Genomic DNA, 16,707 nt, shown 5'->3' with positions numbered 1-16,707 from the left:
CACCACATCCAAACCATAACATGGGGTTGGCTGCTCATTCTCTGTGTGCTTAGAGGGCTTCTCTTCTCCTTGCTGTATGCATTGGGAGGCAGGACAATAACTGCTTGGGCTTTCGTGTCAATGAGGCCTTGCTTTGAATCCTGGCACCAGAGCTGGGATCCTGGTCAAATCATTTAACCACGTTCAGCCTCCTCCATTTCTTCTTTTCTAAGATGGGGACAATAGTCCCAAACACACACACACACAACCCATGACGTGGCCAAAGGATTAAATGATATAAATCACGTGTAGCCCCACACCTGACGTGGTGAGCGTGTGATAAATGGCAGCTGTGATTATAGTCATCTTGATTCTATCCCTAATCACATTGTCATAGGACTACCTGTTGACACGCTCCTCTCCCACTCTGTATCAGGAACTCGATGAGGGTTGGAGCCATGTCTTGTGGATTTTCATGTCTCCAGTGACTCACCAGCCTAGGGATTGGGTATAGACGATGCTCATCAAGTGACAGGGGGTGCGTTAGGGATAGATGCTGGGATGCGATGCTGAGACTGTGTCCTGCCATTGTCCTCACCACCACCAGAAGGCACCCAGGAAGGGCCCTTACCCGATTGGAGTCCACAGGGAGAGAGACATTTCTGGCCTTTCTTTCTCTGCTCCTCCTGGTCAGGTAAGGAACCGAATGGCTGTTTGCTCCCAGCATGTACAAGCGGCCCAGAATCCTCAGTACCTCCTCTCTCTCTGCTTTAAGCACCAGCTACCTTTCTCTATTTAGTCCAGACCCACCTGTATGCACTCACACAGGGACCCGGGCACAGGCACAGGACTGGGATAGGAGTCGTGTGGGTGTGTCTTCAGTCACAGCCACCGTGCGGCGCCCAGCCTCTCTGGGGGAGCTTACCTCTGGTGCACTAACAGTTATAGGGTTCGACAGCTGTTCAGAGACTTGCTTTCAGTGACTGGATGAAAATATGGTGGACTGTCTTATAACTGGATGAGTAATAGCCCAAGGAGTGCGGATGGCAGTCTTGCAGGAATTGGGATGACATGCTTGGGGCTCTGTCCTTGGTCCTGCTTGGTTTACATTGACACCAGGGGGAATGAGGATGTGGATATTGAGGACCTCATGGCTATTAGGATGGTGGTTGGGAGACAGATTGTATTGGTCTTCTGGACTGAACTGAGTAGGGAGGGGTGAGTCTGGATACAGATCAGTTCCTTTTCTTAGGCTCCTGAATCCTGAATCCTACAAAACAAGGGAAACTGAGTTTAACTCATGCACATGAAAAAAGACTCAGAGTTTTTAGGCATTGTAAATTTAGTATAAAGCCAGGGATGGGATATATAAACACACACACACACACACACACACACACACACACACAGCTAATATGGTGAGGCTGCATTAACAGAGACCTAGGTTTCAAAGCAGAGGAGGTGAGTGATGCTGTTACTCTTTTGTGCCTGCCAACCTCACCTTGGATATGGTTCTGATAGTCACATTTTAGTAGGGACATTTGAAACCTGTCATGTCAGTGGAAGGCAATTTAGCACTAATTTGTGTAAATAATGGTTAGAGAGATTTATCTTGGGAAAGAAAATTGTGCTTGGACCACAGTTAGCTGACATTACTTGAAGGGGTTCTATGTGAAAGAGCATTTGACCCATTCTGTGTGCCTCTGTCCAATGGCGTTTTCTGCAGGGACTGAAATGTCTTATACCTGTGACACTGAATAGCTATTATGCCTAAAACATGATGACAAACTGAATTTTTAATTTAATTTTAATCAGTAAAAATGTGGCTTGTGGCTACTGTATTAGACTGGGCAAAAACTTTAGAGGGCAAATGAAAGAATAGACCAGGGGCCGGCAAGTGTTTTCCTATAAAAAGCAAGACAGGCCATAGAGCCTGAACTCTGTCACTGCAGAGCAAAAGCAATAGAGATTAAAGAATAAATGTGGCTGAGTTCCAATCAAACTTTCTACGGACTCTGAGGTTTGAATTTAATGTAATTTTCACATCACAAAATCTTCTTTTGATTTCTTTTTTCGACTCTTAAAAATGTGAAACTATTCTTAGCTCAGATTCATACAGAAGCAGGTTGTGAGCTGGGTTTGGCCTGCAGATTGTAATTGACTGACCCCTGCCTCTGACTGTGGTTGGAAGTGTTAGGGGGTCCTATGTCCAGTTGAGGGAGCAAGACATGAAATGAGCATCCTCAGGAAGAGGTGAGTTTCTTGCTACCAAAGAGCCGAAGTCTAGGATGGGCAATTAACTACCCGACAAGGGATGCTATAGAAATGGGTCTTGAATACAATTCGCACTGGCATTTTCCTCTTTCTGTGGACACATTGAAATCAGGATGACCTATGACTGCTTTAAAATTATACTTGCTTTGAAGAGGGAAATTGCTTTCCCTTACTTGCTACTCTCAGCCTCATGTGGCTGGGTTGGTGACACTCGGGGGTGTCCAGCCGGCTTCCTGGCTTCAGCAGCTCTGCCATGTGTTCAGAAATCCCCCCAGGATGTGCCTTAGTTGGTTTTGCCCATTTATGTTCAGTAGATATGTTAGTCAGCTTGCTTTTTCCCCCCCATACCAAGGATTGAACCCAGGGGCGCTTCACCACTGAGCCACCTCCCCATCTCTTTTAATATTTTATTTAGAGACAGGGCCTTGCTAAGTTGCTGAGGCTGGCTTTAAACCTGCAATCCTCCTGTCTCAGACTCCCGAGCTGCTGGGATTTCAGGCATGTGCCACCGAACCTGGCTTGTTAGTTAGCTTTATGTCATTGTGACAAAATATCTGAGATAAACAACTTTTAAGGAGGAAAGTTTTATTTGAGCTTCTGATTTCAGGAGTTTCAGTTCATGTTGGTTGGTCTATTGCTTGGGGGCCTGTAGCAACACAGTATATCATGGTAGCAGCATGTGGTGGAGGAGGCTTGTTTATTTCATGGTGGCCAGGAAGAAAGAAAGCAAAAGACAAACAAAAACAAAACCCAGACCAGAAGGGTCTGGGGTCTAATATTCCCTTCAAGGATCTGACTTCTCCCAGGAGGTCCTACCACCTCCCAATAGCACCACAAGCTGGAGACCAAGCCTTTATGGTGTAGGCCTTTGGGGGACACTTCAGATCCAAATGATAGCAGTGGAGAGACTTTGCTGAGCATAGTTAAGTCCTCCACACTCTGAGAGGACACTGCCCTGGCCAAGTACCACTTTTTTTCTGTCATTTGTGCTGCAGACAAGGAGGGTGGGGTGAGGATGTGGGTTTGAGAGCCTAGTACCTGGATGGGTCATGCCTTATTGTATGACTGGAGAAGCTTCCCTCCATCATTTCCCCTCCAGACACATGGAGAAACCATTGCTCTCTTGGGGGAGTTCTGAGGTTTCTGTTCAGAATGAACTTCAGGGTCAAAGTCTGAAGGACTAAGCTGTGAAGCGTAGACTACCCAGGAGCTGACTGTCCCTCTGTGAACGGTTATCTGGAGACACGGTTCTTTTTCTTCTTATCATCTCTGCTCCATTGTGCCCCCTCTTTCCCTTTTACTTCTAATTAGCATCTCTGGCCAAATACACAAAAATAAAAAAATAAAATAAAATAAACATCCCTTCCTGGGAAGAGCTGAAAGTACTTGTTTGAATTTTTGTGCCTTTATTAAAATCCTAAGGTGACCCCACCAGGGTAGAGTTGCTCTACATCTTTGCAAAGAACAGGAAACCAAAAAAAAAGTTTATTTGGGAATTTTTTAAACATATACAGTAGATGAAAGAAGATAATCACCCTCACGTGCACATTCCCAGCTTCAACAGTGACCAACTCCTGGCCAGTCTTGAGTTGGTTGCCTGGGCCCACTTCCTGCCTTCGGTGTTACGTGGAAACACAACTCCAGGAAGCTTTTGGGGTGGTGCATCGACTTCCCTGTGTACTAACATCTTGGTTCTCTGTTCTGTTCCAGATCATTGCCTTTGATGAATTAAGGACAGACTTTAAAAGCCCCATCGATCAGTGCAACCCTGTTCATGCGGTAAGTTGCAGGTTCTGCTGACCAGAAAAGGTGGTGTCACCATAGGCCACCCAGGACTCGTGCAGGAGGCTGAGGGTTTTGATGGCAGAATAAGTAAAGAACCCACTTGCTCTGACTCTGCCTCTGTGCCTGGCTTCAGGCTGTTGAGGAGCCTTCTTGCTCTTGAGGTTGCTGAGATATCATGTTAACTGAGTGTGACTGTCCCCATAACTCAGGGGGAGGGTCTGCTGTGTTGTGGCTGCTGGCGTTAGTCTTTTTTGGTTCCTCATCTTTGACCCAAGAAAGAGGCTCCATGTCGGCTAGCATGTCTGCAGTTTATGTGACGCCATGAATGAGTGTCCCCTGATGGAGGTGGGTGCCAGTTTCTTATGGAGGGTGGGCTAATACATGGAGCTCCTAGCCCCACCCCCATCACCAGGAGGGAATTCACGTCAGGTGATTCTGTGGCCTGAGGTCAGCTCACCTCCCACTGGGGAATCAGACTCAGTCTGGTTTCGTTCAGGGCTGGGAAGACACCCTGCCAAAGCACAGAGAGCTTCCAGAGTCTTCCTGCTTGATTTGCTTGCCAGGCCCTGCATGCCCCCCCTCCCTGTGCCCCGGCTGTGCCTTCAATTGGGAGCATCTGTATGAATGTGGAAAAAGAGGCCTGGGGCAGGGAGAAGGGGAGATGTCATTTCTGTCAGGTGGCCATGGGTCTTGGCTGTTTGCTTCTCTGGTCAGTGAAGCCCATGTCCCAGAGCTAAGGATCAAGAGCATGTGGCCAGAACCTTTTCCAAATGTATTCCAGACCAGCACTGCTGCCTTCAAAGAAGGGAGCATGCACTGTGTCTCTTAATCCAGATTCACTGGCTCTGTGTTTGAAGATCCTTCCAGCCATGGTTTCCAGTGTGAGGATGAGTTTTCGTGTGTCTGAGTAGCTCTGCTGAGTTTTCAGTCAGAAACTGTAGAGAGAACCGGGGTCTCTACCAGCGTGATTCCATTTTAACCTGGGAAGGTTATGGTGTCATTCTTTAGTAACAGGGACAAAAAAGTCTCTTCTCAGCTTTAGGACTCCTAAAGAAGGTTTTGCTCTTGAGAAGGTCCCAAATGACATGTGGTGGGATCCAGCTTCAGATCTCCCTCTGTCAAGTTAAGGGTCACTTCTGGAATTGTAATTTTGCTTTGAGTCTTTGCTGTGCCAGGAGCTTTATATACATCACTGTAATCCTGGCAGCAGCTCTGCCAGATGGATCCCATTTCCCCAATCTCTAGTTCATAAGGCTGAGTTTCTTATCCAAGGACTCAGCTCATAGGTGGAGGAGCCAGGTCTTGACCCTAGGTGTTCTGACCACTACTCCATGCTGTCCCTTTAAGAAGCTTGGTTTTGTCGTCTCTGAGGCCTCCTTTGGCACCACAGTCTTTGATTCTACGAAATAGAGCCAAACCCTTTCGAAGTCGACTGTGTAAAGTAAACATGACAGTATCTTTAAGATTCACTTGAAAATTTAGTGTCTTTCGTAAAAGTCATAATCATTAAAATCCATTTTGTTTTTAATCTGCTGGCCTTACCCTCCATCCTCCCATGAGAACTTGGGTCGGTCGGGCCTGGAACTGTTTCACCCGGGGTCTCATGTCTTTTTTGGATGTTGTGGGTTTGGCACCAACATCACACACCTGGCTTGTCAATATCTACCAGGTGCACAGAGCAGCTCTAATTTAATAGAGAGGGCACCTCCATGTCGGGATGCCAGGGGAGTGGAGAGTTTGCTTTCCTACCTCTCATTTGGACTCAAAAAGGAGCTTATGGGGGCTTGGGATCAGTGGTAGACGCTTGCTTAGCATCTGTGAAGCCCCGGGTTTTATCCCTAACACACACACACACACACACACACACACACACACACACACAGAGCAAGCAGCTTACTTACAGCTTTATTTATGAATGAATCAATGCTTACTTCAAGAAGAAACCTGACCTTTCCACTCTTCCATCATGGAGATTGCATGCTGGGTTTCAGGTGGTTGGTGAAACCTTGAGGTGTTTCTGCAGAGCCCTTGTCCAGTCCACCATGGCAAGTTCCATAGTTGAGACAGAAGAAAGAAAATCAGGACTGGTCTAAGCTCCAGGGGCTTCCATGAAAGGCCAATGTGAGAATAGAACTTGCACACAGTAGGCTTCAGTAACTATTTGTTGATAAAAAGGGATGAATATTGAAAGATGAAGTTGTGTGGCATAATAGCTGGATCTCAGCTCATTATTTATTTGATCTGCTTTTTCTTTTCTTTCTTTCTTTCTTTCTTTTTTTTTTTTTTTTTTGTGTGTGTGGTTCTAGGAATAGCACTGAGCCTGTTGCATGCTAGGCAAATGCTCTGCCGCTGCGTTCCACCCCCGACCCTATTTTTTAATTTGAAATTAGTTAATTAATTTTAATTTTTAAATTCCTAGTATAGCTATACTTCAAGTTGGTTAACAAATTAATTAAGGCGCCAGGGCTTTTCAAAGCCCAAGCATCTCACAGGGGAAGATACTCTTATCTAGGATTAAAAACAACAAAATAACATAAAAACCCTAAATGGAAAAGCATTAGACATGTTTCCCAGTTCTTGCAATGTTACTCCCTGCCAGGAAATGAAATGCTTGGTAGATCTCATTGAACTCATCGCACACTAAAGAACCCTCATAGAAGCCTTTCTGTCTTAGAGTTTGAAAAAGCACTTCACTGGTTGGTGACTCCGGCCCTGGAAGGACTTGAGTGGCAAATACTTTCTGATCTCTATGATGATCTCATTTCTCAATGAGGACAAGCAGCCCATTTGATGTTTACTCCTCCTCCTTCTCTTTCTTTTTTGCAGTCCTGGGGCTGGAACCCAGCGCCTTGCTCATGCTGAGCAAGCACACTACTACTGAGCCACACCCCCAACTCCCATTTGGATTTTAGATGCCCAAAAGATCCATATATTGTTGGGCTTCTGTTGGACCTGCCCCCTCTTAGAGGGGGTGGAACAGAAGAGGTGTGTTCTGTTTGGCTCCTTGTTTTTCAAGGTTTCCTTTCCTGTCATTTTGAAGTAATGAGAAATGTCATCCTTTAGGGTCTCTGACTTGAGAGTGTATCCAGGAGCTAGTGTGTGCCCTGTAGCAGCCTCTTTTGGACACGTGTGTGCACTCTTGCCCACGTGTGTGTTGAGAAGGATGTGACCTATCTTCCTAGACGCATGGACACTAATCTGTCCTGATGTGGGCTCCTTCCTCTGGGCGTACAGGCTGCACAGGAATCACTATATTTATGATTCAATTAGGGAAATTGAAGTGTCCCAGCCACCTGTCCTCTGCAGATCCACGAGGCTCTCATTACCGTTACATCTACAGCAACCAAATTACCTTGGTAATGAAGCGCCGGGAGATGCCGCAGCTGTGTTCAGCGTGGCTTCAGAAACAGGAAAGTCACTGCAGGAAAAGGAAGCACTTAGCATGTGCTGTGGGCAGCATCACCTGCCCAGCCTCAGGACATCTTCTCTTGGCTTTGAGCCAGGCTTCCAATATGGACTTGACTTCTGGAAAAGTCTTATTCCGGGGGCACTGTGGATGTCTAATCATTGCCAGGTTGCTCCCTCCGAGTACACTCACTTTAGAAAAAAAAAGCAATGGGGGTAGAACTTATTTGCCTTAAACATTAATGGGTGCACCTATGCTCTTGGTGACCTAAGCGGGGCATCCTTCCTGGGCTTTAGGATGCTCGGTGAGCATGTGACATCCACTCTGCAGTTGGACCATCTGATGAGTACATGCAGGAAAAAATATGCTGGGCTGGGAGGGATGCTGAGCCCATGCCGTTTGCTGTTAGAGCAAATGACTATGACAAGGAGATGGAAGAAAGATGGAAATTCTGTTAGAAAAAGCCACTGGGTGGGAACCCGTGGGCCGTGTGCCCAGGAAGGATCTCTGGTGGGTTCTGCTTCCTCTACTGGGTTGGATTGTATGGGCTTCTCAAGTGTTTTCAGCAGGACCTCTAACCTCCTATCTCCTTTCTCTCCTGTGCATCCTGATAGAGGGAACGGCTGAGGAACATCGAGCGCATCTGCTTCCTTCTGCGAAAGGTCAGTGTGGTGCTCCATGTGGGAGGATGGAGGATTACAGAGTGGTGGGTGGGATCCCCAATGAAAGAGGCTGGTGAGACTCAGTGTCTGCCCCCGTGCTGTCTACCCGCGAAGGCCAATGGCAGCCTGGGAGGAGGAGGTGGGAGCTAGCCATCAGTTCTTGGAAACCACCAGAACCAAGAGGAGCTAATTAAAAGGGGTGGCCATCAATCAAAATGTCAGGAAGACACTGGATATTTGCAAGTGCCCTCTGGTTGGATTTAGAAGGTCTTTATTTTTGAATGATGATGGATGGCATTTACAGCAGCTGTTGCCTCCTAGCCTTTGTTCCAGTCTGGTGCTGGGCTCACGAACACTCCCTCCTGACTTAGGGATGTCTTTAACTGGGATGTTGGGTTGCTTTTGAGGTTTCAGCTTGTCATTCAGCTTTCAGCTTTGCAATTTGATTGACAGGATCATTGGGAGTGTTGGAGGGGTGGAATGGGGAGGTATTATTAAAGGGGGAACCACGCCATTCAAAGAGTTGCTCTGAATGGATGGGCAGTAGACCTCAGCTGCCCTAAACTCATTCTGCAAGTGTGCGTGTGTATGCACAGCTCAAGCTGGGTGTTTAGCACACTCCATCTGCAGACCCTGTCATTCTCTAGTTAGGGAGGTGTGTCAGCAAAATTTAGAGAACAGGAACTTGCAGGTGAAATAAGCAGTGTCCATGTCCTTGAGCCAAAGAACCTCCCTGACCTCTGTACTGAGTGGACAACCATAGGCCCTAGGAAACCACCTGTCTACCCAAATGGAGTTTTTTGAGACTTATGTGGATAGAAGAAAAAAACCAAGTGCTAGGCCAACACTGACAGAAGGGAAAATTTTTTTTTGCAAGGTATTGAATGGTTTTTTTTTTTTTTTTTTGGATTTCAGTAATGATACCTTTCATTGGGAGAGAGAACATAATCAAGAAGCCAATTATTTTTCTAGCTAATTACTTGTCCTTTAATGTTTTCTAAGAAGCTCAGCATGTTAGAATTCCACATCTTGTATGTCACAGTGGGAAAGTGTGCTCAGATAAGACATGCATTTGAAAATATTAGTGATCCAAGGAAAAAAGAATGATTAAGAAAATAACATATAATTTGAATCATGAATATGTAAATCACTTTCCTAGATAATGCTGTAGTCAACTTATAACCTGTTCCAGCCATCACTTCCATCGTCTCTAGTTTGCTCTTTAAGACTGACCTGTAAGTGGCATGGACTGGATCAAGATAAAATCAAAGGTTTGTTTCTCAGACTCCCATGCTTCCTTTTGTTTCCTCCCTGTATTTTCTGGCAGAGTGACAATCTGTATCCATGCTAAGTAGCCTTGTTCATACTTCTATATTGCTGGTCTTGGGCTCTGGCCAGACAGCAGACAGTGGCCTGTGGCTGTCTTTGCCAAGGTTCTGTTGTCCACAGCCGTAGAGTCCTGGACTTCTCTAAGGTCAGTGCCAAGGATACAAGAGCAAGCAAATTATGCAAGAATTAGCATTGCCTTTTGCTCGTTTGCATACAGTTTGCATAAGTTTCTAGGCATTTTACTCCAGGAAACATGGTACTCCAAGAACCTTTTCCCATTTTTTTTTTTTTTTGCCCTTCCTCTCCTATGCTACTACTACTGGTTCTGTGAGATTTAACACAATCGCTGCTCATCATAGTGGAGAATACCAGAGAGAGTAGTTCAGGGTAGAAATCAGAGGGCATGAAGCCCTGACTTCAGGAATTCAGGTGATAATCACTCCTTCTAGTGCTTCATGGTTTTCTAACTTGAAGCAGAAACAAGCCACATGCCTACAGTTTTATTCCTTCAAGGAATCTTTCTCCTACTTATTTTCTTGTCAGAAGCATGTCTGTTTTCTTACAGTTCGATTGTTAGTTCTTCACCTCTTTGTCTCTGTGCCCTGGATACCTGAGACCATTTTCACTGACCATTTTCCTTTCTAAATGTAATTTCTTTCTTTTTTAAGATAGAGATAGATAGATAGATAGATAGAGAGAGAGAGAGAGAATTTTAATGTTTATTTTTTAGTTTTTGGCAGACACAACATCTTTGTATGTGGTGCTGAGGATCGAACCCAGGCCGCACGCATGCCAGGCGAGCGTGCTACCACTTGAGCCACATCCCCAGCCCCTCTAAATGTAATTTCAACTTGTTGGTGCTACTGATCGTCTGGCCATTGGCATCTTGCTATAGCTCACATGCTCTTTAGCTTAATTTGGTAACTTCTTGTACTGTGTTCTCACAAATGCATTTAGGTACAGGGCCTGTCCTCTGTCTCCTTCCACCAGAATGCCAATTCTGGAAGGTCAGTGATTTTGTTTAGCTCACTGTCACATCTAGTGACATAGAATGTAGAACAGTATGTAGCCTATTGAAGATGCCCAATAAATATTTATCAAGTGAATCAAATCAGTGCTGCTTCAAGCACTTGTGCAATCTAAATAAATCCTTCTTCTTGGGAACACTGGGATAGTCAGTAATCTTTTCATTTCTTCATTTCTGGGGTGTCCATGACATAGTAAAATTTACGTATTTTACTATGTTTACTAGCTGCATACAGTCTGAATTTTAAAATCAAATTTAACTCAAGATTGTGTTCAGTTTTGACATGGAAGAGCTCCAACCTACAGATCCTCCTGGCCCTTTCCTTTCCTCGATGTGTATGCCCTGAACCCTTTCTTTAGTCTGTGTTTAATCTTCCTAATATCTTCTCTCAGCCTTCAGACCCAAAGGGTGGGGGTAAAGCCTGCAAACTTTGGCTGCTCACACATCCTGTCTGTGCCCTTATTATCTGTGCAATGTATGGTGTGTGCCTCAGTGTGACTCTCAGTGGGGATAGCAATCCCAGTACCCCCTTAAGGAGTTGTTGGGAAAACTAAATAAGATAAAATATATGCACAGCACATAGGTGCTCAATACATACTAAATGTTAGTGTTAATGTCCTGATCCTTTATTCCTGCCTGAAACACTTTTTAATATTCCCATGCCCACATTTGTTGCTGAAGGGGGTTGAGATTATCTGTGGCTGGTGGTGTTCCCCGCAGCGCCACTCATTTCCATAGATGAGTGTCATGTGATGTTCCAGCAGCATCCCAAAGGTGGGATGGCCTGGGCCTCCTCCTCCTGTCTCTCTTGTTTTAAATGTCTCCTCCTGTCTCTCCTGAGTTGAGAATCCCAAGCTATGGGCACGAATTGGGGATGGTGGGGAGGTTTCATGGGTCTAGTTAGCATCACCACCTTCTGGGAACTGTACCTTCCAAGAAATTTCTTGGAACTAGTCTCCCAAACACCCCAGAATATGATGCATCTCAGCAGCTGATTGTTGTTAAACCACCTCCTCAGCTTTCTCTGGAGAAAGGAAGGGATTTTCAAAGTGGATCCATTTTTAGCTCTATAATTATCAGAAAATGTGTTCCTTGGGTAATTGTCTGAACTGCAGGATGCTGGTGTCGACTTGTGCTTATGATTCATTTTTTCTGTAGCAAGAGCCACTTGCTTCGTGCAAAGCTGTCCCCACCAGGGCCTGTCGTAAGGTCTGTGGGCTGCTATAAAGTACGGGTTTGGGAGCGGGACGCATCGTGGAAGGTTTGATGGATGTTTTTAGGCACATAAGGGGTTCTTGCGGGGCGAAGACTGCCAAGGGGCCTCCTGTTGCATTTGCAAGTTGAGGGAATGGTTCCAGGGAAGGAGCTGAAGTGCAAGTCCAAATGAGGGGCAGGAAAAACTTGCTTTAAGCTGTGATGATCAAACCTTGGCATTGGTTGCCCTGAGGGAAGGGGGGTGGCTAGGAAATGGGCACACTCCTTAGACCAAGTCAGATGAGCTCATGGCTCTGAGATGATTTGAGCTAGACTGAGCATGCCCAAGTGGGGGACAGCCTTATTGTCTAGTTGGGGATGTCCCTTTTTGCTTGACAATTCTGGGGTTCTCTACAACGTGTCCCAATTTCTCCAAGAATGTATCTGGTCTCACTGCAGATTTTTCTGGCATTCATGGGTAGAAGAAGGTCTCGTGGAGGATATTTTTCATTCTCCCATTAAACGTTCTTATGGAGACGTGGAGGGGGAAGAGGAGGAGGAGCCAGTGAGAATCAGGAGTTGAGATCACTGGGAAGGATAGAAGCAGGGGGCAGGTGCTCCAGGTTTGATGCTGGAAAGGACACAGTGGTGATAAGTCCTCAGGTGCTCCCACTAATGGCCACCTATGCCTGTCGCCCTTTTGAGCCATGCCCCTGTGGTAGAAAGGGGTCATATAGTGAAGCTGTGAGGAGCTGCCTGCATCCACTGCAAAAATTCCATAGTGTGGTTCTAAAAGCAGCGGTCAGAGGGGACGACGGGAAAGAGATGTGACACTTTCACAGTGAAAAGTCAGTTCTGTTCAGTGAGATGATCGCATGGCTAACCCATTGATGTGAGGAGGATAAGAGGCATGGGGAGCTCCCCTGAGCAGATCCAGGGCTCAGAGCCATGCCCACTAGCTCTGGTGAGCCCATGGATCCTTTAGACGTGCGCAAGTATAAGGGACTGGTGTTTTAAGGCACTGGATTTTGGAGTGAGTTATTATATAACATTATTGTGGCAATAGCTATATTAGTCAGCTTTCTGTCACTGGAGAAGACCTGAGGTAGTTAACATCTAAAGAGAAAAGGGTTGTTTTGACTCATGGTTCTGGAGTTCAAGATTGAGTGGCTCCATATCTTTGGGCTTCCAGCAAGGGCAGCATGTCCTGGCAGGAGCACATGGAGGGGTGAACCGAGTGGTTTCCTCATGAGCCAGGAAACAAGAGACAGAGAAGAGACAGGGTCCTGAAATCCCCTTCAAGGGCACACCCCCATGACCTGAGGACTTCCCGTTAGGCCCCATCTTCTAAATGTTCCACCACCTCTGAATAGCACCACCCTGGGACCAAACCTTTAACACTTGGGCCTTCGGGGAACTGTCAAGGTCCAAACTATAGCAATGGTAAACTTGGTATCATTAGCATGTGCCACTTTTATAAGGGGGAACATCTTTATTTTTAAAGCAATGTTATGACAAAGTTCAGTCATTTGTTGATTCTATAAATTTATAAATAGATGGGTTTAAATTCCATCCCAATTTCTTTGACCTAAGTAGGAGCTACTAAATGCATTTCTATACCAGAACCAGAACTTCAAGAAAGATCCATGTTCTTCTGGTTGTACATGATGTAAAATCACACCAGTTGTGTAGTCATATATGTACATGGGGTAATAATGTCTGATTCATTCTACTGCCCTTCTTATTTCCATACCCTCCCCTGCCTTTACTTCTCTCTACCTAGTGCAAAGTAACTGTATTCTTCCCTAGCCCTATCCCCCCTTATTGTGAATTAGTATCTTCATAACAGAGAAAATATCTGGACTTTGGTTTTTTGGGATTGGCTTATTTCACTTAGCACGGTATATTCTCCAGCTCCATCCATTTACTGGCAAATGCCATAATTTCAAGGCAGAAGAATGAGAAACTATACTCCATTTAGGTATGATGTGTCAAAGTGCATTCTACTGTCATGTATAATTAATTAGAACAAATAAAAAAAGAAAGTGCTATAAAGTAAAAAATCTATAAGCAAAAAATGGATAGTTTTATATTATGTGAATTTTGCTTCAATCAAAGTAACATTTTGAGCATGCAATTAATTAATGCCTAGTTAACAGACTGCTTGCATGATAGTAGGCATTCATTGAGAAAAATAAAGAAAGAACAAAAGAAAGAACAAACGAACCATGTTGCTTTGGTGCATAATATTTGTCATGCATTAACTATGTAAGAATGGGGAAGATGGCACCTTCTCTCTAGCTACAGCATTCCTTGCCACAAAAGTGATTGCGATTGTCTTGATTTCAAAGCTGTTGGTACAGTCTTCCTGCAGGGCTCTGGAGGGAAGGGAGTATTTTAAAGGCAAGACATAATTCAGTAAAAAGGGACACATAAATTCAGAGGCAGTTGTGTGGAATGCCTAGAGAGACCATCCCTGATGCAGAGAAGTCTTCCAGATTAGAATTCTCTTTCCTTGGGGTATTTCTACACCGTGACAATAATAATAGCTGTTTACATTTCTTGAGTGACTACTGTAATCTTTAAAAGTAGTAACTCTTTTTTTTTTAAAATAAAAACATGCAGTTTTTTATTAGTAGTGAGATTTAACACTTTTGGCTTTGTCATGTTTTTTTTTTTTATTGGTTGTTCAAAACATTACAAAGCTCATGACATATCATCTTTCATACATTTGATTCAAGTGGGTTATGAACTCCCATTTTTGCCCCAAATACAAGATGTGGCTCAAGCGGTAGCGCTCTCGCCTGGCATGAGTGTGGCCCAGGTTCGATCCTCAACACCACATACAAACAAAGATGTTGTGTCCGTCGATAACTAAAAAATAAATATTAAAATTCTCTCTCTCTCTCTTTAAAAAAATAAAAAGAGCTAATCTTATAAAAAAATAGTAACTCTTTTAATCCCCAGAAATATCCTAAAAGTAGTCTCTATTAATGGCCCCACTGAACAGTTAAGGAAATTGAGGTATAGAGGTTAGTATATGTCCCAGGGTCTCACAGTTCATAAGTGGTAGATCTGGGATCTGAAGGAGAGATGATCTGATAAGACTCCACATTTTTTTAATTATCTTTTTTAGTTATAGATGGATATAACTTTATTTTATTTATTTTTATGTGGTGCTGAGGATTGAACCAGTGCCTTACATGTTCTAGACAAAGGCTGTACCACTGAGCTACAACCCCAGCCCAACAGCCCACATTTTAAATCTCCACATTATGGAGAAAATTATTGGTTCTCTTTGAAACACACTCCCTAGGGACCACCACTACAGGAATACGGCTCAGCTATTTTAAAGGGAAGATACAAATCCTGAAAGCCACCTATGGCCTCAGGGACCATATCTTATTCTTTACTCACCATTGATGGGACCAAGTGGATTCCTTTAAGCCTCCTTTCTAATTCTCTTTAACTTCTTGGTAGGATAGTTCACCCCTGAAGGGAATGTTTAAGAAAAGTAAAAATATCCTGGAACAAAACTTGCAACTGGTTCAGACACCATGTCTCATGTATAATTTATTTTCAGATGCTTTCTGAGGCAGACTCCTTGTTAGTCAGAGGGAAAGGTGGAACATTTTCCTCTCTGAGTAAATAGCAGTGCTGTCATGGGGTTGCTGAACCGGAAGCTGGCGGGGGCCAGAGACTGGGCCTGTCCTCACTTCACTTCTCTCCCAGGGCTGCAGCAGGGGACATGAAGGGCTTGTCGAACAAGTCCCTAACAAGTAAGAGGGCACTGGCTTTTCACTGCTATCTAGATAGCTGCTGGGTCCTCTCCTTCTGTTGCCACCACTGTAAGGCATCAAATCAGCTCACCACAAATGCCATGTTGTGTTTCTCATGAGTCCAGGGTCATCTGGTTGGTTCTGTGGGCCTTGGCTTGGGCCAGGGGTAGAGGAACATTCTTCGGGTCTCTGCTGGGGCTCATTTGTATATCTGGTGGTCAGATATATAAATTAGCTAATCTAGTTTGGCCTCTGCTGGGATATTGGCCTCTGCTCCACATCTCAACCTCCTGTGGCCACCCCAGGCTTGTTTCTACTTCATAGAGGAGAAGTGGAAAGGCACAAGAGATTATTTTTTTCAAGCTTCAGTCTGCATCAAATCTACTAGTGTTCTGTTGGCTGAAGCAAGTCATGTGACCGTGCCCAGGGTCTGAGTGGGAGGGGCTACACAGTTACAGGGCAAATCATATAAAGAGTCTTGAGGGAAACATTGGTGTCCTTATTGTGGAAATTCACCTTCTAGCATAGCACCAGGAGGCAACCAACAGAGCCTGCCATTCTTTTCTATGTGTCCTTAGTGGACCTGGTAGTGTCTAGTCTTTTGTACATTAGAGTCCCTTGTGGAGCATTTTCAACACACATCTGCTGAAGACCCACATCCAGCAAGTTCTGTTCCAGGAAGTCTTGGAAGGATCTAGGTATCGGTATTTTGAAAAAGTCCCATGGGTAGCCAGGGTAGGGAGACCATGATGGATGATTGGAATGTCTGGTGGATGTTCTGGTGATTCATAAGCAGCTCCCAGAAAAGCTCCCTGTGGTCTGGAGAGTTAGATCTGTTGAGGGAGAAAGGAAAAGAAGAGCTTCAACCAAGAGAAGCTGACAGGAAGTAGGCACTGTGGCCAGCTGCCAACTCCTTTGGAGGCAGCCCAGGAGAAGCAGAGCCCTGGGCTCCAGGGACATCTCCACATCCTGCTGTGCTGTGGCCCTGGGTGGAGAGAACAACTTCCCACCCCAAGCTTGATAGAAAGTTGGCTTTGAGATCAACGTGCAACTGGGACCCCCCAGCCTCAGAAAGGGAAGAAGTCCATCAGCCCTGGAGGCAGTGGGAGGAGAAACCCTGAAACTATCCATGAATGTAGGATGGAGTATTGAGAGTGGTCTCCACACATTTGGGTAGACTATTAAATGTACAGATTCCTGAAATATAGATTCCTCCCCACTCATGATGGTTAATTTTACGTATCAACTTGGCCAGGCCATGGAGCCCAGATA

The 16,707-nt window shown here is 45.0% G+C and overlaps 1 protein-coding gene across 2 annotated transcripts in view; it reads left to right on the top strand.

Annotated features, from left to right (window-relative positions):
- The window catches only part of Cnih3 (cornichon family AMPA receptor auxiliary protein 3), a 110,468-nt gene that overhangs the window by 51,102 nt on the left and 42,659 nt on the right, over window positions 1-16,707 (top strand). Inside the window, exons 2-3 of one of the 2 annotated variants that reach the window (XM_027954760.2) lie at window positions 3,964-4,032; window positions 8,059-8,106. In XM_027954760.2, coding sequence (XP_027810561.1) covers window positions 3,964-4,032; window positions 8,059-8,106 — 117 coding nt within the window. The remainder of the gene's footprint in view (window positions 1-3,963; window positions 4,033-8,058; window positions 8,107-16,707) is intronic. The other variant, XM_027954762.2, reaches the window with a different exon arrangement.

Source organism: Marmota flaviventris, chromosome 12, assembly GCF_047511675.1.
Source record: "Marmota flaviventris isolate mMarFla1 chromosome 12, mMarFla1.hap1, whole genome shotgun sequence".
NCBI lineage: Eukaryota > Metazoa > Chordata > Mammalia > Rodentia > Sciuridae > Marmota > Marmota flaviventris.
The sequence above is the reverse complement of the archived record's forward strand: the minus strand, read 5'-3'. Positions and strand labels throughout refer to the sequence as shown.